General features: G+C 53.5%; 1 protein-coding gene across 6 annotated transcripts in view; it reads left to right on the forward strand.

Annotated features, from left to right (window-relative positions):
- Positions 1–22,090, forward strand: part of SCUBE3 (signal peptide, CUB domain and EGF like domain containing 3) — a 90,301-nt gene that overhangs the window by 18,460 nt on the left and 49,751 nt on the right. For all 6 annotated transcript variants that reach the window (XM_019546745.1, XM_019546749.1, XM_019546744.1 and 3 more), the window contains exons 2-4: positions 1,972–2,094; positions 4,406–4,531; positions 14,739–14,873. In XM_019546745.1, coding sequence (XP_019402290.1) covers positions 1,972–2,094; positions 4,406–4,531; positions 14,739–14,873 — 384 coding nt within the window. The remainder of the gene's footprint in view (positions 1–1,971; positions 2,095–4,405; positions 4,532–14,738; positions 14,874–22,090) is intronic.

A 22,090-nucleotide genomic window follows, 5' to 3' on the forward strand; every position in this document is an offset into this window, starting at 1 on the left:
CAGCCCATTCATAATGACTCCGGCTGACAGCTTGCTCACTGCTTGGTGGGGAGAGGCTGTGTAACCCTCAGCCATTGGCAGCGCTGGAGAGCCAGCCAAGCTACTTTCCCCCTCTATTATGAAAAAGATGCCCTTCCAGGTGCATAAAATCTCTTCCTGAGCGGGCCATTAACAGGCACAAATGTGCCCGCTGCAGTTCATGAGGGCTCCGGTAGTTACTAAGGGACCAGGTAGCAAAGCCAGGAGAGAGAGAGCCAGGTGAATAGCTGTTGCCAATAAACTTCAGTCCAGTGCAGTCAATAGCGATCTGATGGCTACTTCCATTAAAACCTCCAGCATCTCTGCCTCCTGTTGTGTCAGGCCCTTGCAGCCGGCAAGCTGCGCCCCCGTGGAGCCATGGTGTGCAAGCCAGGTCTATCCCTCCCTCCTTGGCACTTGCCCTGGCCTTTAGGTTAGCCGAGCGACTAGAGCTGAATTTCAGCATTAGCTGAGTGACTAGTGCAAGAAGTGGGGTGGAGACGGGGTGCTAGGGTGAACTGGGATGGAGGGTGAGACTCGGGGAGTGGGTACAAGAGGGAGAGAATGGGGGTGTGGGAGGTGAGAGGAGATTTTGGAATTAGAGGTGGAAAGGGAGCTGTTGTGGTTAAAGCACTGCACCAAGGAGGAGACCACGGTTCAGCCCTGGGTAGCATGGGCACAGCACTGCCCTTTCCCCCGGAGCATCGTGAGGATAAAATGCTTGGGTGGCTGGGAGCTGCTTGGATACTTTAGACACGAGGGTCAGCTTGATGCTCCATTGGGATGGGAGGGGTCAGGCTGAGTCGTGCTGATGAGAGGCCTGGTGGGTCATTGTCTGTTCACTGGCCCTAGGGGCTGGGGTAGCCTCTGGCAGTGCTGGGGTGGGGGGCAGCTGGGGGCAGGGGGCTTTGTGGCTGTGCTATGGAGGAGGTCTTCATATTTTTTCCCATTTAGCCCTTCTGTTTCCCACTCCTTGCTCCTAAGTTTATTTGACATGGTCCCAGCTAATTCATTCACATTCCTTCATTACATTTTTCAGCTGTCTGCCTAAGAATAGAAAACCATGACGATTATTAGGTTGGCTCCAGCAACTGCTAATTGGAGCTGGAGCCGGAGCCTTCACCTCCGGCTGGCTGGTTTGAATCCAACCTGAGCCAGTGGCATCTAGATATTGTTACCGTCGCATGTATACTCATGCAGTGAGTTCTCAGTCCAAGTCTTGAAAGGCACAGACAGGGCCATGCTGGGTTGGACGTGGCATGGATGCACTCTGGCACCCTATCTCCGATAGCAGCCAGCCCCATCTGCATCAAAGGGAGGTGCAACAGACCCTGTGGTTATGGGGTAATTTGGGGACATTTCTTCCTAATCCCTTTCCTGAGAGGTTGGTGAATGCCCTGATGCATGAAGCCCCTAAATGCTAGCACTTCCTTGTTTCACAGACCCCTACATTTTCAGGGCCAGAAGGGGCTACTGAGATGGTGTATCTGATTGCCTGCAGACACTTCCCTCAGTGGTTCCTTTACTGAGCCCCCTGCAGCCCGTGGCAGAAGTGTGGTCACCTCTGTTCTGATTAGGCTTAATCCAGCTCCTGTTGAAGTTAGTGGGAGTCTTTCCATGGATGTGAGCGTCAGCTGGATCTGGCTAGTAGTGACTGACAACCTTAGCAAGGGCTCAAGGACCGAGAGGTCCGGAGACTGAATTCTCACCCTGGGAGGAGCCCCCCTCCGGGGTTCAGTTGAGGCGCCTGGATCATCTTGGGGCCAGCAAGCATAGCAGACCGGCCCGACTGCTGTGGCCATTGCCGTGTGGAGTATTTCAGCTTCCAAGGCTGATCTTTCACCCCAGCCTCATGCGGCGCAACATCAGGAGCAACATGGGAGCAAGGTTGGCGCATCTCACGTGGGTGCGGGTATTTGCAATGTTACTTTATCTCCTCCTCGTCCTCCACAGATGTCGATGAATGTATCGAGGGAACTGACAATTGCCACATCGACGCCATCTGTCAGAACACCCCCCGGTCCTACAAGTGCATCTGCAAGTCTGGCTTCTCCGGGGATGGGAAGCACTGCAAAGGTAAGGAGCCCAGCTGCCTCAGCCAGTGGCAGAGTCAGGAATCACTGGGAGATGGGGCTGTGTTAGTGCGGGTTTCACTGTGCAATGGGCGGGTGCTGCTTTAGTCCTAGCCCAGCCTATGCTGTTTACTGTGGTCCTGCAGGGTGTAAGCAAATGTGGTCTGCCGAAGCTTAACAGTCCAGTGGGCTTGTATGGGCAAGACATACTAGGTCCTCTAGCCAACAGCATGTGAGCCAATGATGCAACCAGTATCCTGTCCCGCTGCCTTTGACCCCATAGCCCAAATGACTTGGCAGTCATTGACAGCAGGGAGCAGCCTTTGGTGCAAGTCCAAAGCAGAGCTTGAACTCACACCTCCAGAGGCCCGGCAAGATGCTTTAACCACTTTGCTGCTGTGCTCCTCTTGGCATCCATTTTTGCCAGCATGGGGTCAAGCTCAGGACAGCAGTGGTGCCAGGAGAAATTTGATTTCTATTTCTAATTGAAGGGTTGCGTCTAACCCTAAATTGACCATTTGGAAAAACAAAGCATCCGTCATCGCGTCCCCACCCCATACTTTCAGATCAGCTGTGCTCCAGAGATTGCTTCTGTTTAGATTCCAGCAGAATAAGCTGGGTTTTGTTTTAAACAAATCAGCGTTTTCCTGCCCTGTTTGCAACCCAGAGGTGTATCTGTAGCCTAGGACATGAGAACCTGCTGGAGTGAAACTGAGAAGCAAAATCAAATTTTGCTCATCTCAGAGCTCTGCCTCGCCTGCTCCAATCCCTCACCCCTCTCCTCCATTGGGTATCCCCAAGTGCCCGAATGGAGATGCAGAGCACCAGTAAACGTGGAGGGTGGCAGCTGAATAGTCCCAGCTCATTGAGGACTTGGTACTGCAGCTCTAGCAGCTCTGGATTTTTTGGTTGATACCAGAACTCTCTATAGGAAGATGCAGGTTTGATGAAGGTTTCATTGGGAGGTTTTTCCTCTCGCTGACCCAAAACTGCATCATGGAGCTGAGAGGGACATCAGAATAGCGGTATCTTGGTGGTTAGGGCCAGCACTACTGTAGTCCTAGATTGAAGTTCCTGCAGCGCCTTGTTCAGAGAAGGGTTAGTGCATGTGACAGTGCCACATAAAGCCCCATGGTTTTGATGCTGTAACTACACGCAAGAGAGAGTCTCTGCCCCCAAGACCTTACTGTCCAAATATGAGAGCAGAAGTATTGCTATCACCATTTTGCAGATTGGGCAACTGAGGCATTGAAAGACTGAGCGATTTGTCCACAATCACAAGTGGAATCTGTGGCAGTGCCAGGAATTGAACCTGCATCTTTTTGAGTTTCAACGCGGTGTTTTAACCTCAGCACCCCCTCTCTACCAAAGATGAAAGGCCCCATCAAATCGCGTCTTATTTTCAGCTGCCGTAGGAACATTTTCAATACAAAGTAGCTCCCACAAGCAGAGATATTGGCCTCAGGACAATCTAGCACTGGACATCAGAAGGCATGGACTGGCACTGGAAACTATTGTGTGCAGCTGGCTCCTGTACTCCCATTGTGTTGCCTGCCTTTATGCTTTCTTTTTGAGTCTGACTCCCATTCCTTTCACACTGGGACTGCATCTGCAGAGCTTCTGGACTTTGTTAATGGGCATTAACAATGAGGTAAAATGGGCATTCAGGGTATCGAAAGCCCCTGTTCCTGGAGTATCTCAGCTTCCACTGACATGGTGAATAGCAGGGAAACAAACAAAGAGATTAGAGGGATGACAGCCAATTAATTTGAGGTCCGAAGTCTTGATTTGCTAGGGGCGGAAGAGGGAGTTGCACGCAGTTGAATAGGAATGGGAACATCGGTGTAAAGTTCAACAGCAGCAACCAGAAATTGGTGAAAAACAGTTCTTAAAGACAGACATTCCCCTGCAATGCCGTGAACACAAGCACAGGCTTCAGACTAAGGACAAGACTTTAACAAGAGTCCAAAAGAAAGTGTGCATTTATACGGACCTCAAGAGTTACTTCAGTGGCAGGCAATGCTGTTTTGGTTGCAGTGGTACATCTGTCCTTTCCTCCATACTGGTCGCAGTGACATGATAAGAAAGCCAGGGAATAGCTGGATATGAGCAGCACCAAAATGTAGTGGGTGGAATGGCTCACGCTGGGATACCAGAGATTACAGGGTGCAGCTGTATGCAATCTCACAATCAAGAATATCACATATGTTCACATATGTTCACAGTGGCCCCCTCCCAGCCTGCAAAGCTTGTAGCTGGGCCTTGGGGTGAAGTCATGTCTCATTGCTCTCCCTCCTTCTCTTCTATTTTTGCAGATGTTGACGAGTGCGAGCGGGATGATAACGCCGGCTGTGTCCATGAATGCGTCAACATCCCAGGGAATTACCGCTGCACCTGCTACGATGGCTTCCGCCTGGCCCAAGATGGACATAACTGCCTGGGTAAGGCCTTGGCAAGCTGTTTGGTGGGTTTAGATGGGGCCCTGTGTGCACCACAATTCTGCAACCACGGGCCTTAGAACCGATTTCCCATACTACAGAAATGCTGCAGAGTCCTGCCTCCGGTTGGTGCAACAATATACCAGAGCTGGTGGTCAGCAGGAGCTGAACCTGGGATCAAACAGCATTAGTCTCTGCTACCTGAGCTGTAGGACCAGGTCTGTTAGTTTGATGACAGCAGCACAATCCCCCCTATATGGCACCCAGTATAGGGACAGTGCTGTGCTGTGTTAGCTCGGGTTCCATTTCACAACAGGGCGTTTTCAGCTTTCAGAGTTAGAGAGAAAGCGTCGAAAATCTGACTGCCAGCAGGGCGTCATCCTGAGTCTGTAGACAGCCTGAAGTAATAGCTGAGAAAAGGATGGCTGGCAATGTACATCTTGTCGGGGGGGTTGCCTTTGCGGGGTCTGAACCTCTAAAAAGGTGACTGCTTTCTGTGCATTGCTGGGTTCTTCACTCCCGGTTGGGAGTGCGTGCAGCCCGTCTGAGGGTCAGGCCCGTAATTGTTGGGCTCAGTGATCTAACCCTGCATTGCGAGTCAGATGCACCAACTGGATTTTCACAGCTGTCAAGGCTGTACCAGAGCAGCCTGCCTCTGAACCACCCTGGTGGCCTTCCCCACCTTTGGTATCCAGTCCCATGTGGGTGCAGAAGGGAAGGGAGTTGCAGCTTAGAGCTGTGGGGTGATCCGTGTTCTCTCTGCTCTCCCGTGCCTCCTGACACGCTGTATGCCATTGCACAAATGCTCCAGCTGTGAGGTCTTACTGTTGTGTTTATTGCTTCTGTGTCCCAGAGAGGAATGCAAGCTTTTCTGAGTGGCCAGTCCAGCTATTGGAGTCCAAGGCCCACCCTTGCTCTAGGGTCAGGCAGAGCTGCTGGGTTTCTTCACCAGAGGATTTATCACCAAGAGCATTTGCTGTTGTTAAGTCTGCATTCAAACAGATCCTCACGGATCTCCACCTTCTGACTCCTCTGTCTTAGTGGGGAACAGGGTGTGACTGGTTTCGGGAAAGATAAAGTAAGAGCCAATATGGGCTTACAGCTGGTGAGCCTCTTAGACAAGCCAGCAGCTGGTGTCGTCTGCATGGACTAGTTATTATATGTTGGTCAGTGCCTAGCACAGAGAGACCCATCTTGGTCATGGCTGTTAGCTGATACCTCAATCAAAATATGAAATTATACTAAATGGCCATGCTTTTCCCCAGATGCGGGGGCTGGACCTTTGAAGAGGTGGAGCTAAGGCCAGCCAATAAGACCCACACTGTATTGCAGGAGGGTGAGCTGCTTTCTTACTGTCAGCCTTTCAGCCCAGTGAGAGAACTTGACAACCCAAGGGGTGTTCAGGACCCACAGGGCTAAGCGGCGGGAAAGCTATAAGACACACATCTCCTTCTTCTGCCATCAGCTAAGAAGGTGAAAGTTAGGCCTGATAAATTAACCCAACGCCCCTGCCACCCTGAGTCCTGGCCTGTGCAGCGTGATCCCCATGGCGGTCAGTGGAATCGAACCCATTTATACCCAGCTCCTTGACATGAATCCTGGTTGGGGTAAAAACCGTGCAGTGTCTGAGACCCTCTTGTAGATTTGCCTCCCAAAGCTGCGTCCGGGAGCAGGTGAGGGATGGCACCCACCCGAAACCTTTCCTGCACACGCTGCTTCCATGTCGTGCTCTCGGATGCCAAGCCAGGGAGAGCGATCAGGAGAGCGGGGCTTGACAGACCCTGGATCCCTCTGCCAGTGCTTCTGCGTCGGTGTCTTGAGCAGTCCTGTTCCTCAGGCAGGCACCAGGCTTAGCGGACAGCCTCTCTCGTGCCCAGCTCCTGCTCCAACAAGCAAGGGAGGGGAGTCTGTCACGGGCTTTCCGTAGTGCCCTGGGGAGTAGCATTCCTAGACATGTTGCTCGTCATCAGCAAGTCCCAGCGAGCCCACAGACACCACCAGCCAGCAATTGCTGGGCCATCTCACTGAGCGACTCCGGCGGGGAGTGAATCTTGGCGCTCCCGAGAGAGAGATGGCCCAGAGGAAGAAACGCTTTGGGAAAAGCAGAGGATCAAGAGTGAGGGTGGTGGGTGCAGAGAGTGCAGCGATACTGCTTACCCCTGTCCAACAGCTGTCCTTATGTTCGGCGCTTCCCACCTCCCTTGCTCCTCAGGGCACCCCTGGGCCTTGCTTCCCTCCTGCTCCATCTCGCCTGCTCAGATTTATCCTGGGACTTGCTTTGCTTCCCGTTTCTCTAGCGCGGCCCTCTCCCTGGCCCAGACTTCCCCTGCAGCATTGCACTCGGCTACCCAATTCACCCCTGTCCGCAGGAGCTCCTTTGTTTTTCCCCCATCTTTTAGCCCACTGTGCCCCGATCCCTGGCACAAACCTGCCGCGCGGCAGCTCCCATGATCTTCCAGCATCTGCCCACCCTCCACACTGCAAAACCCAGCATGGCACAAACCGATGCAAAACTGTATCTCGGGGACAATTTTTTTGTAGACGCTGTTTTTGTTGCGTCTGCAAAGTACTGACAGCAGCGGCAGCTGGGAATTTTCAGAGTTGTTTAAACACTGACATATAGTCAGTGAAATGCTGACTCCCTCTCCCCACCACTGCCCCGGGAACCTCGTGCTGAGAGATCGTAATCTCCCAGTTACATATTTCAAACATGTTATTAGGGAAAATTGCTGACAGGGGAGGCAGCCGGCCCCAGATCCCATCCCCGTGGCAGCATCAGTGAGCACCGCGCTGCTCGGGCTCAGCCCTGGCAGCAGCTGTGTAGCCGCGCTGCTTGGGCCTGGGGTTGTTACTGCCCAGGCAGGCAGTGGCGGAGTCCCAGGGCTGCTCCTCAGTTCTACGGCAGCATCTTCAAGGGCGTGAGGAAGGCAGTGCGATTCCACGTGCCAAGCTCCAGCCCAGCCTGGAGTCCCCAGCAGGACCGTGGGAGCTGGGGCACAGGGCTTTGGGGTATGTAGGTGCGCAAGCCAGCTACCCTGGTGTATTCATTTAGCAGGGGCTGTCTGCTCCTGGCTGTCTCAGAGCTGCAGGGGGTGTGCGATAAGCAAGGCAGGTGTCAATACACTGTGTTGGACCAGGCAGCTGTACCCCATACAACCGTTAGCCGGATCAGTCTTGAAAGGGGCCTTCTCCGCGGCTGGCTGTGCTTGTGCAGATGGGGAAACTGAGGCACGAGGAAGCGAAGCAGTTTGCTCTTGGCTTTGTCGCGAGCGACGGGCAGAGCTGGGAAGAGACCCACCGTCACCCAGGCCCCGCCACCGCCGAGACCCGTGCGTGGTCTCTGCTCGCCAAGGATGCACCAGCCTGCATCGGATGCAGGAGTCCCAGCTGCCCAGTCAGGCTTGAGGTCAGCCTTGCACCTGCCAAAATAGATGAGTTAATAGCAAGGACAGCAGGGATGTTAACCAGCAACCAGGATGGGTAAATAATTCCCGGTCCAAAACAAACTCTGCACCGGCTTGCAAAGAGGCCGCGCATCCCACCCCCAGCTTCCATCCGGCCGCGGCTGATCCAGACCATTGTCAAGCTCTGTCTTCAGGGCTCTGAGCAAGCCTGGCCACCTGCCCCGCTGCGGCGTCACCGACTCTCTCCTTCCACTGGCACCCTCTGTGTGGGGCGTTGCCAGAGGGAGAAGGGAGGTTGAACTGCTGCGCTGATGCCCAGAAAGGGAGCCATGGACATGTGGGATTTGCAGCCATCCTTGCTTCAGGTTGATGTGGAAGGCACGGAAATGGCCTTGCACTGATTTCACTCTAATTAGCGTCTGCAGAGGGGTCATTAATGAGCTCATCAAAAGGGAGGGGGGGGGGGGTGAGATTATGCACACATGCGTTTTGCATTAAGCACAATCACCAGGACTTCGCAGTTCTCCCCATTAACAGGGAGATTTACACAGCTGGAAGCAGATGCGGGAGGGGCAGCCCTGCCTTCCTGTCCTGCAGGATGAGGAGCCCAAGGAAAGAAAGCAAAGCTGGGATGAAGAGCAGTGGACGTCATGTGTTTACAAAGATCCCCGCTGCATTGCAGAGGGAAGGCTGGGTAAGAGGAGGCTGTTGGAGGGAGCTGGGGACCAGCGGTGGTGGAGGGCAGCTGGCTTTAGCTGTCAGTCCTTAGCTCATGAGGGTCTGTTGTGAATAGGGGATGTTTCATTGATTCCTTCCCCTCCTCCTGTAGACCCTGAGTCTGTCCTCATGCCTCGTCATGGGCACGATGAGATGGGAGGCTGAAAGCCTGCCTCCTACAGTATAAGGTCTATGAGAAGCAGCCATCAGAGCTGGCACCCCAGGGATCCTCTTCTGTCTTCTCCCTGGAGCGCTGGGCTGAACGTCTGAGCCCCTTAATTGGGGATGAGTTTATCCAGCAGGAAGTCTCCTTCCCGTGGACTCTGCCTTGTTGCTGTTTCCCCCGCTCTCCTGCCTCGGGCAACCACATTCTTGGCTTGCCTGGTGACACTGCCTCTTTCCTCGTGGAGGACAGCCCCTCTTAGAGGCCGTCTCATCTTTCAGGCACCGTGACCTTGATTTTGAGCTCCCCGCTGGTCCAGAGCATGTCTTCCTCCCCCGGTTCTGGAGCTCTCGCTGTTTTTCCAAGCGCCATTTCTGGTGGCTCTTAACTCTACAAGAATAATGGCCTCCTTGGTGATGTGAAGAAGTGCTCTCAGCCCCTCCTGCATAAATGCAACAGGGGTCAGAGATGCTAAGCAAGACTTGTCTGACATTATATTTGCTTAGCCCCCAGTCCTCCCAATACAGCACCGGGATTCAAACTGGCACTCCTTGTCTGAGACTCTTGTCCTGCCGTATCTGTCTTTACTTATACCTTCTGTCTTTACAACCAGCTGTCTGGCATGCTCCCTCACCTTAGCTATTCCAGGAGCCACCTTGCCAGAAGATAACCCTGTTTTGCACTCACAGGTGCTTTGTGGAAAGATTGTCAGCTGATGCAGATTTGCTAGGATACCAGCAGAGAACTTGGCTTTTAATATGCAAGTCTCAAAGGGAAGGGTGGTAAGTGTAATTGCTCCCCTTTGATAGGCAAAGACACTGAGGCAAGTCTTCACACACGCAAGGCGTTTCTATATCTAGTTAGTTGTGTGAAATCGTTGCGCAGACAAGACAGGTTGTTTATCAAGGTGCATCTATTGGGATCAACGCTGCCCTACCTCCTGCTTCTTCCTTGCTGTTGAGGTAAAAGCTCCTGGGTCCTATTTTGCAGCGAAGACCGCTTTGGGCACGGAGCAGCAGTTCTCAACCAAGGTGCTATGGCATCCTGAGTTCCCCTGAGAGCCTTTCAGGGGTGCCACGAGTGGCCATGCAGGATTAGTACTGTTGGGTGCGCAGACGTGATTCCCAGGATAAATGCAGAGACTTCAGATAAGAATCCATAGCATTAGAAACGTTCTGGCCTCCTGTGGTCTTTCGGACCTCTTTGCAAAAGAAAAATTGCTCTATTTTTCTTGAATCAAAAATTGATTGAAAACTAAAGAGGTGGCAGTTTCCAACTGCCTTGCCTGGAGGATTGCAGTAGATCAGTAACAGAGCGGGGAAATGGGACCCCTAGGTATCAAGTCCTAGTCTGGTGTCCTGCTGGACACTGGACAATGCTGCCTCATTGCCAGTTAACCCTGGCCGCGTGGGTGTGAGCCTGGCAGCCGCAGCCATCTCTCTTCCCTGGTCTGCTCGCTTTGGCACATCTTGAGGAGGAGGGCATGTGATGTGAGCCGGTGTATGGGCAGGGGGCAGAGGGAAAGCTTGGTCTTTCTGGGACTTGGAGGGGATTGTCTGCAACTTAGATGTTATTAACAGAAATTCCACTATGCATCCCCTCCCATCAGATCTCACGTAACCTTTTGAACCAGGACAGGAATTTGAGCCCTCGCCCTGACGTGGGGGCCTTTTGGCTTTTGGCCGTCTCTGTTACGTTTAATAAAATAGGCATTAGGGCCACGGAGTCTCGTTTCAGCCATTGGTTGTGAACTGGTGCCTTGTCGTTCTGGCACTGAGATTTAAGGAGAAGTCACAAGGAGGTAAGCTCTTGTTATAAGGGAGGGATTTGAAAGGAGTTACGGGCACATATGGGACAGAGCATGGTTAAGACTAGGATCGTGTTCAGGAAAGAAACCTCCCGCCACTGACTAGAACATCCCCTCCCAGTCTTCGTTTTTAAGACAGCTGGCGGGAGCTAGCTCAATGCCTGGAGAAGCAAAAGCAAAGATTCCTGCGTCTGAAACGATGTGCTGTGACAAGGGAGATGGCAGCCCTGGTCATTTAATCTTCTCTCTGCCTTTTATCCTTTATCAGCTTCCAGCCTGTACCACCTTGTGCTAGGATCCTGTTTAGACTTCTTAAGCTGAGCAAGGTCAAGCTGGGGCAGTGTATGGATGGGAGACCGCCATGTAGTGGCTGGGTGGAAGTGGTGCTGCAGGTGATGGGAGGCGTAGGGCTAAAGTCTGCGTGGCACAAATGGGCTCCCTGGGTGTTGGGGAGCTCTTGGCTGCGGTGTATTGTAGGGCTCTGCTGAGCTGGACTATGCTCGGCTACTGTGCGGCTGCTTCGGGATCACAGCCAGCTGGTTTGGGTTGAAGCAGGACACAGGGCAGTGTGGCATTGCCTTAAGCCAAGGGTAGGCAACCTTTTCTGGCTGCGAGCTAGAACCCAGTAGTGCTAGGACCCGGCCCCCGCCATTGCCACCGAAACCTTATGTCTGCAGGCCAAATCCAGCCATGGGCTGTAGGTTACCAGCCCCTGCTGTAAGCGCTGACGACCTGTAACTGGCCATCTTGGCTCAACAGAAAGCAACAGAGGTGCTCCTGTGCAGTTTAAGTGCGTGGCTGAGGTGCTGGTCGGCTGGGTTGAGCGCGGGCCCCTCGACCAGCCACAGGCTCTGAGCTAAATGCCTCCTTGGAGCCTCGGGGGTGCATCTTGGTGTGGTGCAAACCAGCACGGTGCAGAAGGACCCACCTTCACTCTGCGCACACGACATCTGGAACCAGAACCGCTCGGCACCGAGCCAGTTCATCCGGGCACTGCAGCTCTGCCCTGGCATGGTTTTCCCGCTTGTGTCGGTATGTGCACAGCCTAACCCAGCGAGGTCTGTGTGGGCACAGCCCCCTGCTCTCACAAGCTACATCTCCTCTATGGTTTCATTGCGTTCTCACCAAACCGCTCTCCAGGGTGAAGTCCACCGTGGGGCTGCGTGGCAGTGTGGGTTGGGGGCTCCTCGCTTTCCTTTGTACAGAACAAGCAGATAAGGGCTCTGGAAACCTGTAGAGAAAACCCCTTGGCTTGTTCCCCTTCCACCTCTCTTACAACGTCAGCTTTGTCAGCTCAGCAAGCATCATTACAGCTTTAGGTCTTACGAGAGACACCCCCGATGCGGAAGAAACCCACTGGCTCTGGAGGTGGGTTGGGGCCATGCGCTTCTTTCCAAACAGTCTGCTGAGCCCTACTTCTCCTATTCTGTTTGTGGCTGTCTGTGCAGGGGGATGGCAAAGGAAGGATGTCAACATTTTTTCCGTTCTGAGTAGCCGTGATTGCACCTGGTGCTTCCCAGCAAGGATTGTACTAAGGGTGGCTCCGAATTTGTGGGGGAGCGTGAGTGACTGACCCTAGGAGGGTCTTGCCCTTGCTGGTCCAGGGGCAGGGCTTGTACCTGGGTTAGCTGTCTCAGCACGGGTGTGTGCAGGGGCACATCTCTGTCTGACCGTGCCCGTCTGCCCCTGTAGGAGCCTGTGCACAGGTGAGTTTGTGTCGCTCCCTGCAGACATGCGCACGTGCAGATTTACCTGGGGGTAAGGCGGCATGGCATGCCATGCGTGTGGTGGGTGTACCCTGCTGTCTCTGGGCAGGGGAGCTGGCGCGTGCATATCTGAGTGTGCACTTTAATGAGCTGCTCAGATGTGTGCTTGCGTTTGGGGGCCCGATCTGGAATTCCTTCCCTCCACATGCTGTCATCGACCTGCTATTCCAGCTTTTCCGGAGTCCGCTCCACAGCCTCATTGCTGGTGTCCAAGGGGCTCAGCTTTCCACTTAGCTGCTGGGTTTGAAACGCTCGAGTTCACAGGAGGTTTTCTTTGGCACTGGTCCTCTCGCTCCTCATCCTGATGCTTTCTCTTCATGTTGGGAGAGAGGGCTGATTGCATTTCTCCTCTGTTCTTCTCTGTTCTTTGGGGGAAAAGGTCCAGGGTAGTAAAAAGCCCGAGATGGAGAAACTGCCCTATCCTGGAAGCCTGAGGATTTTAGACCAGATGGTCAAAGAGATCTTCAGCTCTGCAGTCTGACTGGAGCCCTGTCCAGCACCCATGCCACATACCAGCCTGGTCACTGAGAAGAAAAGCTAGATTGAGCAGTCTCAGTCCCCAGGACTGCATAATGAGTAGGGATCCTGGAATAACTCGACCAGAGGCAGAATCACAGTTGGGTAGGTGCTGGGTGCCCTTGGGACCCGTGTGGCTCATCCTTTATTTGGCTTGGACAATCGGTTGTGGCTTGCAATAGATGTGAATTCCATCAAGGTCCCCACATCTCAAACCTGCTGCCGCAGGAAGGGGTTGGCATGCCCTTTCCTTAGCTGCCTGGGGGTATGAACAGGTGAAACAGATGGAGTTATAAGAGGGAAGAGTACTTCTTGCTCATCCAGCAGCCTGCTGTAAGTGCATTTTATGTCTCCTCTAGATCCACTGAAACGGTTTCGTCCGACTGTTCTTCCCCCAGCAAAATGGGAGCTAAACCCCAGGAATTGATCAGCTGTTGTATTCAAACATTAACTGTGTTTAGCTTCCACTTATCGTGGGACAGAGCAGACAGGTGAAACAGTTACCCTGAATCAGCTGATGCAGAAGTCCCCACACTTTAAACTTGGTATAATTGTCTGTCCGTACCCTCAGGAGTAGCTGGAGCTGATCCACCATGTCTGGCAAGAGTAGGAGGTGAGCAGCGGGGAGCCTGCCTTCCTACTCCCAGTGTTGTACTTGTTCTGGAGACATTGAGGACTGTTCTCTGGAAACACCCAGGCCCTACAGCCCTCAAGGTCACTGCTCCGTGTTTGCCAGGGGATGGTGTGTGGGGACCCTGGGGCTCCCCTTCCAGGCAGGCTGGTGCTAAGCCAGTGCTGCTCTGAAGGCCGGCAGCCTTTTGGGCTTTGTTTTATTAAAGCAGCAAAGCTGCTGAGGATTTCAGAATGAATGATCTGAGCACGCTCTTAGTGAAGGTTTCCCTACTCCAGGGAACACACTGCAGGCATTTTCAGGCCCCTTTAAAGGGCCTGAGATGTTGCTTGAGTGGTGACTTTTTTTGCCAAGATTTGCAAACATGTACACCTAAAGCAAGGCTTCATGGCGTATGTTGAGGCTCCTGGGTGAAATTAAATGTCTTGACTTCCCAGCAGCGATGCAGCCCCTGCCATGGAGCGTGTGAGGCTCCGAGAGGCTGTTCAGGGAGTGCGTATATCCCTGGTCACTCGCAGCCATTGCGGAGGAAGAGAAAGGAGCGGGAGAGCCTGTATAGTCTCCTGCAGCTAGAGCGGGGACCTGGGAGTCTGGAATCCCAGGTTCTTTTGCCAAACTTCCCTGTATGACGTAGGACAAATCACGTTGTGTGTCTGTACCTCAGTTTCCCCATCTATAAAGTGGAGGACTGAGTATGTCACCTACCTGCTGGCTGCCAGAAGAGTTTGGAGGCCTAAGGAGCATTACTGTTAATGGGCAATGGTGCCTTTTTCTCTTGTGGGTCTGAAGTGTTTTATGAGGCTGGGTGTGTTCTGCTCCCCCCATTTTTACAGATGACGGATCAAGGCACATAAAAGGGGGAAGAGACATGGCCAAGGCTGAATGCTAAGTCAGTGGCAACCGGAGCAGAACCCACGTGGCCAGAGTCCGAACCCCTTGCCACGGCCAATGAAACCTGCACTCTCCATGTGCCTCTGTTTGTTTCCTTGTTGGTAATATTGCCGTGAAAGCTGCTTCCACCTGCTGATCAAGGCAGGGTCAGATCCCGTTCCAGACTCTGGGTGGGAGCACCTATATATTTATCACGTAGCATGCAGGTCTTACCCTGCAGTTTGGCATTGGGGTGTGTTGCTGCTGTTGCGCCACTGTTTTTGGATCAGAGGAGGGATGACAGACTCTCACTCTTTCCCTCGCTTGCCCTTTCAGACCTGGACGAATGCTCTGTGGGGAACGGTGGCTGCCAGCAGACCTGCATCAACATGATGGGCAGCTACGAGTGCCATTGCCGGGAGGGCTTCTTCCTGAGTGACAACCAGCACACCTGCATCCAGCGCCCAGAAGGTTAGTTCCTGTAGTCTCTAGCTGCTCTTGTCCCCATCACTCTCCGCTCCTCCCACTCATAGCTTCTCCCTTGGGTGCCATAGTCTTCAAGAAAGATGGATAAACACTGGGTGTGTCTCAGACTATAAACGGGCCTGGACACATAGGCTCTTTGTCTACACTGTGGGGAGAACGGCTCCTTGCCCAGTTCACTGCTGCTGTAGGTGGGTGGTACCCGTGTTTGCCTCGGTGGCGCTTCACTGGTGGCTGTCTACTGAGCACTGGAAATGGGGCAGATTCCCGGTACGACCAAAGCGTCAGCCACGGTGACTCCAGCTCGTATGCCCAGGGTTAAACCAATCAACCAGACTGGGAGAAACGAGAGGAACCTTAGGAGTCTCTTCATTTTCCTCTGCTCTGGAGAAGAAATTAGTCTTTAACACACTGACTGGGCATCACTTTCTTGTGACCGTAGAGGCTGGATCTGGGACAGCCTTGGTCTCGCTTTCATTTTGTGTGTACGGTTTGAGTCACGGCAGTTTCCTGACATTCCCATCCCCACCCTATAGCACCAGGCACATGACGACTAGCCCCCGTTTTTCATGTCTGATGCAGGAAATCTACCCTAGGACATCACAGGGGGTTAGAGAGGACCCATCACCTCCCCTTAACTATGGAAATTTGTTTTTTGTGCCCTCTGTCCAGTATCATTCTTCTGGGGCTTTATACCATGCCTGCCCCCTAGGAAACTGGCCTCAGACCACACTATCCACCTCACTTATGGCTTGAATTCTTCTACCGCTGGGGAAACAGAGTATTATCAATGGTGGTTTTGGTATGCCAGCCAGGGTCAACAGCTGTTGCAGCCAAGCATTCTGGGTGCCTAATAGAGCAAGATGCCTCTCCCGATTTGCTGCAGCAGACGTTGAACTTGGCTAGTTTGGTTCTTTCCCAGGCTCAGGTTCACTTTGAGCATGGGTTGCCATGTTTGGTGCTGGCGGTCAGGAAGAAGTCGGAGGGGAGTCTGGAGTTGCTGGCGGAAGCTGCAGGGAAACTAGACAAGCCAGTTTGATCCCTGTAGCAAAGCCCTCTCGAGCTCCTCTGATAAGGCGCCTGAAACAGTAATACCAAGCGGAGGAAAGTAATCCATTACTGGGACATTAATGAAAATAAAAGATACCAGAGGACTCTCTGGAAACACTGTGGGACTCGTCTTCTCTTGCCGTTTCTTGTACTGCATTGATCCTGCTGCCTCACTGGTGGGTTTAATTCCCTGTGATTTGGACTCACCTTTTAGAAATGTTGGGCAATCAGAGTTTGTTGTTTCTCCAGTGATTTTTTTTTTTTTTTTTTTTTTTTTTTTTTTTTTTTTTCCCATCTTTGCCACTTGGCAAACATTGACTTGTTTTTCATTTCTTCCTTCCCCTGATTTGGGTTTCAGCAGCCAGGGAATCCGTGTTTATCCTTTGAGTTTCCACACGAAGTTCTCCCACCTGGTACAGGGTATTTTGATAAAGCTGCACGGTTTAGCGGGCTGAGCTTGGATCTCCTGAGTTCTGATCCCAGTCTGACTCATTGTGCCTGACGGGAGTAAGCTGTCGATTTTTTTTGTTCCTTGCCTGTCTTCCTGACTCTACAACTTGCTGTGTGGCCCTGGCCTAATCTCTGCCCCCCTGTCTCTGTAAAATGGGGATTCTGCCAACGCTGTCCCCGGAGGAGCTCTGAGGAGGATGTGTGATGCTTGTGAGGTGCGACTGTCACCCACAGTTCGGAGCGTCTTGCATTCCTGCCTGTGTCATGAGATGTTCAGAGCTCACACCTCTGGGACGAGCCCTGCAGCCTGAGTCGTGGCAGGGCTGGCCTCTCGCGCAGAAAGCTAAGCATCCTCAGCATTACTGTTAACGTCACCAGGTGTGTTCATGCAGGAGGACCTCAGCAGCTCTACTGGTAGTGGCTGCCGCGCCAGCATCCTGCTGGAAGTACCTTGCTAGGGTCCCAGCCTGGGGCACGTTTTTCAGAGGTGCTAAGCACCTGCTGCTCCCACTGGCTGCGGTGGGGGCTCGGCACTTGCGCTAGCTAGGCCCACAATGGGGAAATCCATGCAAGAAGGCTCCCAAAATTGCACAGGACCACTTGCAAAAGCTTTGGCCTTAGCATCTTGAGGCAGCTTTGCAGGCCGCAGCTCAGAAGCCTTTAGCACTGTCACTGAAAAAGGCTGGGCAGCTGAGAGATGCCTTCATGCTGCACTGGAGACAGCTGCTGCGTCCCACTCATGGACACAGTGAAATTGTGGCAGTCAACCTGGCTGGCAGCTGAGGGCCGAGTAGAAGGAAAGGCCAAATCCTGGGGCTCGGTGATCGTAGCTGAGCTCTCTTGGACAGAACCTGGGGCCAGTCGCCTTGGAGCCCGGTAGGCTCCTGCCTCAGCGCTTCACAGGCCCCAGACCTCAGCCTCTGTCCCAGTAACTGCAGCGACTTGGGTTTGTGGATGGTTTTCTTGCTGTTCCTACTTGCCCAGCATCTTTCAGGTGGGATTTCCCTAGAAAATACCAGCACAAGCCCAGTGCTTATAATCTAAGCTAAATAAACCTGCCTTCTCTTCTCTTCCTCTCTGCCCTTTTCAGCTTTTTTTATTCCTTTGTTGTCTGCATGCCTACAGGTGGAAGGAGCAGGAAGTGTTGGCCGGGGTGGGGGTAATTATACAGCTGGGAGGTGCAGCCACAAACCGTGGGAGTGATGGGTCCAAAAGAAATCCTCCCTTCCCAGCAAAGCTACGCTGCTCCAAAACCTAATCCTGCTCTTGGGGCGGCTCAGCAGGTAGCAGAGGTGCAGAAAGGATAATGAAAACCCGGGCAGGTGTTGCATGCTGTGCAGGATCAGAACTGCCCATCGTGCCGGCTCTCCTGCCTCTCGGTGGGGCAGTGCCCTGTGTACCTGGGCAGATCTTTTCCCTCTTTCCCCTGCTTAGTCTGGCAGTCAGATGGATGAGGTCTGAGAGTTGCTGTGGGGAATGGGAGCTGGTGCTGTCCGTTGCCTTCTGCAAGAGGTCAAAACACTGTGGGCTTTACATCTCAAGGCTGTTAGAGTGGGAAGCCTTGTGCCAGTGACCAGGGATGTGTCTGCAGCCCAAGTGCCCTCAAATTTGGGAGGAAAAAGATGTGCTAGAATGGAGGAAAGGCACCAGTGCATCTTACGCAGTGGAAGAGCACAGTGTGCCTCTGCATGCAGCCTGCTGTAGGCAGCCGGAGGTCAGCATAGACTGGCCCTGAGAGAGCCCTTACAGGGGGCTAACAGAGTCTTCGCACTGGCTTCACGCTTGTAAAGGAGGCCTTAGTCTCTCTGGGTCATTGACACTGGGGACAGTAGAACAGCCCTACTTCAGAGCTGTTGCATGGGTAAATACAGCCAAGTGGCAGCAGCAGGAGATCCATTTTGTTCTGTGCGAGAACTTGGGAGTCTTTATGTGCTGCTGCTTTGAATCCAGCTGGGGCCAGTTATAGCCACAGCCATTCCCACCTAACAGCTGGTCAGCAATCTGTGTGACACTGCGCTGTGTGGAGGATTTGCTCCAGTTCCCTGCAGCAGCATCCAACCCTCCCCCAGTGCTAGCAGCCTCTGCAGAGCAGCCAGGGTTGCACGGGGCCATAGCACCAGCACTGTTCTCTCCACTTTCCTTCTACATCAGCAGAGAGCTATGTGACTGGGAAGTGCAAGGGGTCTGCACAGTCTCAGGCTCCCCTCACTCCCTGCCTAGGCAGGCTTGCAGGTGGGTGAAGTTTGGGAGATGATGGGGGGGACCAGGAACTAACATGGTGCTTGAGAGGATGCGGCTGCTGTGTGCTGGCTCTCGAGACACTGTGGTGGTCTTACTCTACTGGCGCCCTTAATACTCGACACCCATCAGCACAGGAGAGGTTAAAGCATCCAGGATTGAACCCAGCTTGCATTACCTAGGCTTCCATCCCATCACCTGCATGGCAGATGCTCACCAGGATCTTGAGTGGAGCGATGCTGCATCTCTCATTGCAGTGCCAGGCATGCTGTCTAATTCCACAAATCCTGCGTTCGAACCCACCAGTTCTCCCTCCCTCCCTCCCTCCCTCCGGTTTCCTCACCAAAGCTGTGAGCCTTCCCCTTGCCCTGAACCGAGCCTTTTCTGCTCCGCGGCTCCAGTTCATCCCCTGAGGATGAGATTCCTCCTCTTAATCTTAAAGCTCAATCTCTCCTTTTAAATCCTGAGTCTCAGCCCTGCCCTGCCAGCCCATGCCCTCTGAGACCTTCTTGGCCTGCACAGTACTTCTCAGCTGTTTGTTAATGGGAAGAACAGCCAAATCCCCTTTGCCTCCCATCCAAATGGTGGCTTGTCTCGTTTTTTTTATTGCTGCAATTTACTACCTGGCATAGCTTATACAGCCCGCAGCCATCCCACCTTGGGTCCTGATGCTGTCAGAACATACCAGCCAGGCTGGATCAGCACAGGGATAAAAGACCTGAAAGAAACCGCCCACTGGGTGCCGCACACAGCACCCATTACTGATTCTGCCCTGCATGTCTGTACCGATCCAGTGCCCTGGTAGCGTGCAGTACTCTTGGAGAGGCCGTCTTCCCAGTGAGACCTAAATACAACCCCTTGTGGTCCTTAAAGATCCCATGACCCTTTCCACAAGAGTAGGGGTATTGTTAACTCTGGGCTGTGGCCCGGCTCCAGGCTGGGATTGCTGCAGGCTGTTTGCCTAAGATTCCCTTGGCAGTTTCACGTGGGCACAGGACTTGCTGCCCTAAACCATGGTGCAGTGTTGCTGCAAGCGGAGACGGCCTTCTGTCCCAGGGATACCTGCACGCCCATGGTGGATATCCTAGCCTCTCCCTGTCTGTGCGTACTGCGACTTCCCAGGACTGCACCGCAGGCATGAACAGCCCAAGCCTCTGGCTGCCCCCCTTTGCAGTCTTGTTGTAGAACAGGGAACTGGCATTTCCCTTCGGCAGCAGCCGGGAGCAGCCTGCTTTGGGCAGTGTGCTGCACATTGCATGTCAGAGGAGAGAGCTTGACCTGGTCCCAGGCAGTGCCCTTTGTCCCATCTCTGCACTGTCCCCCACAGGCCCCATGGCTGGCACTGTATTGTTGAATGCTTTCATCTTGCATAGACATGCTCCTGGTCCAGCCCTACCTGGCTTGTATCTGTCCCACCTGCACACTTCCTTCCAGTGCTCCTTTAGCCCAGCCCCTTGTGCATGTGCATGCAAAGTGCCCTCCTGCCAGGCACCAGCCAGCCCACCCTCAGCCAGCTCCCACCCGGGGTTCTGTGCACCACACTGAAATGCCCGGTGCCCACTAGTGCTAAGGCTGTGGGGTGAGAGCCAGAGCCATGGGCAAGTGGTCAAGTTGCTGACTTTTTTTCCTCTTCCATTTCCCATTAGACGCAGCGTACCCTTGTCCCACTCGGTCTGCTCCTCTTTCACCTTCTTCCCATGCCAGCTTCATCCAGCAGGGCTCGGGCACAGGCGCTCCGTGCTGTTCTGCAAGGAGGCATTTGGGAGCCCTCTGCTCACCTCTGGACCGTCTTTCCCAGTACCCCTTCTACTCTTTCTCTCCTCATGGATTTCTCCTTCTTTTTTGTCCATTATTTCCTCCCATTCCCTCATTCTTTGTCTCCTTTTGCTCCCGTCTCCCTCCATTGGCTCCGTTTCCTCCTCGTCCGTCGCTGCCATCCCTCCCCAGAACATGCACCAGAGTCATTCACCCCCGTGTACGTGGGGCAAGGGTAGGACTAGAGGCCAGAGCTCTGAATCCCATGGCCTTGGCTCTGCCCATGAGATCTTGCCCTGGTCCTCTGCTTAGTCCGTCATCAGCAGCGTTTGACAGCATCAGCTTTCTGTCTCGTTCTCCCTTGTTCTCACAGTGGTTTCATGTTGTGTCCCTGCCCTGCTTTGCCCTCCAGAGCCCTGAACCCTGGGAAAGGTGCGGGTTCAAAGGCAGGGCTGAGGCCGGGAAGCTTGGTCTCTTTCCTCTCCAGAACCCTTTCCTCTTGACCTAGAGCCATGCCTGCGTTGTGCATGGAGCCCCATTTGCCCTTGAGTGCTGAGTTTTACGGGACCCTGGAAAGGAAGCGGGGAGCCCGGTTGCTAGAGAAGAGCAATTAAAATGTAGCAGTCAAAGGAGGAGGGAGACCCAGGGTGGCAGCAGTCACCATGGCAGGGGATAATGGCTTTTTCTTCAGGGAGGTAAGATCTGAGGCGTCTTCAGAAAGTCAAGGATGCAGCTCCCTGTAAAAGCAAAGCCTCTGGCGGGGTGAAGGCTGAGGAGTTTGATAACGGGCACAGCCGCAAGCAGCTGAACTCTTAAGGGGCAGCTCCTTAATTATCATCACTGATGCCAGAGAACTTGTGTGCCGTCCTGCTCAAGGCAGGTGAGCAAGGAGTTATCGCCACTGAAAGAAGGGTAGACGTGAGGTACCCCGTGAGGTTATGCAGCAGGTCTCAGGCTGGGGTAAGTGCATAATCCAGGCATCATGAATCTCATCTGTTCCCCTTTCCTGTAACCACTAGGCTTCATACTCTACCCAGACTGGAAATATTGCTCAGGAGTCCTGGCTTCACCCCCTCACTTGCTCTGTCAGACCCACCTCCCCTCTGATTTAGCCTCTCTCCTTGGTATCTCCCCAACTCAAAGTACCCCTGTTTCCTGAGTCACCTTCCCCTAGCACCTTCCTTGGTGCTGCCCATGCATTATCCGGTGAGATCCCTTTTGCACCATCCGTGCTGGCTTTCCTGACCTCGCTAGGCTGAGTGAGTTGACCAGTGCCTAAAACATGCTGAACAACTGCTCCCCCACCATAAAAAGCCCCAAGGAAGCCCAGAGCCGGTGACACCACGTCTGCAAAGAGGAGACCTGAGCCGGGGCAGTAGGACTGGATCACACCGGGGACCTGTGTTTGTATCTGCCTCCTCTGCCCGTCGCATCTTGGGCCAGCGTTGAGCCGGCAGTCTGTTCCTGGAATCGGGTGTGTGTTTTAACTGCACGAGGTCCCTGCTCTCTCCTCCCTCCCTCCCCGCCACCCCTGGCCTGGCTGTGGGTTTTGTTAAATGTTATGTAAACTCTTGTCAATGCTCCATTCAGTGCCTGCTGAACCTGGCTTTTTACAGCTGAGGTTACAGGTGACCTTTCCTTGTCTCCCAGGAGAGTGAGGCAGACGGGTTTTGGGCGTCAGCAGATCCTCCGCCGCCCAGGCCCAGCCGGGG

This window comes from Crocodylus porosus, unplaced genomic scaffold, assembly GCF_001723895.1.
Source record: "Crocodylus porosus isolate Cpor-Errol unplaced genomic scaffold, CroPor_comp1, whole genome shotgun sequence".
Classification (NCBI taxonomy): Eukaryota; Metazoa; Chordata; order Crocodylia; family Crocodylidae; genus Crocodylus; species Crocodylus porosus.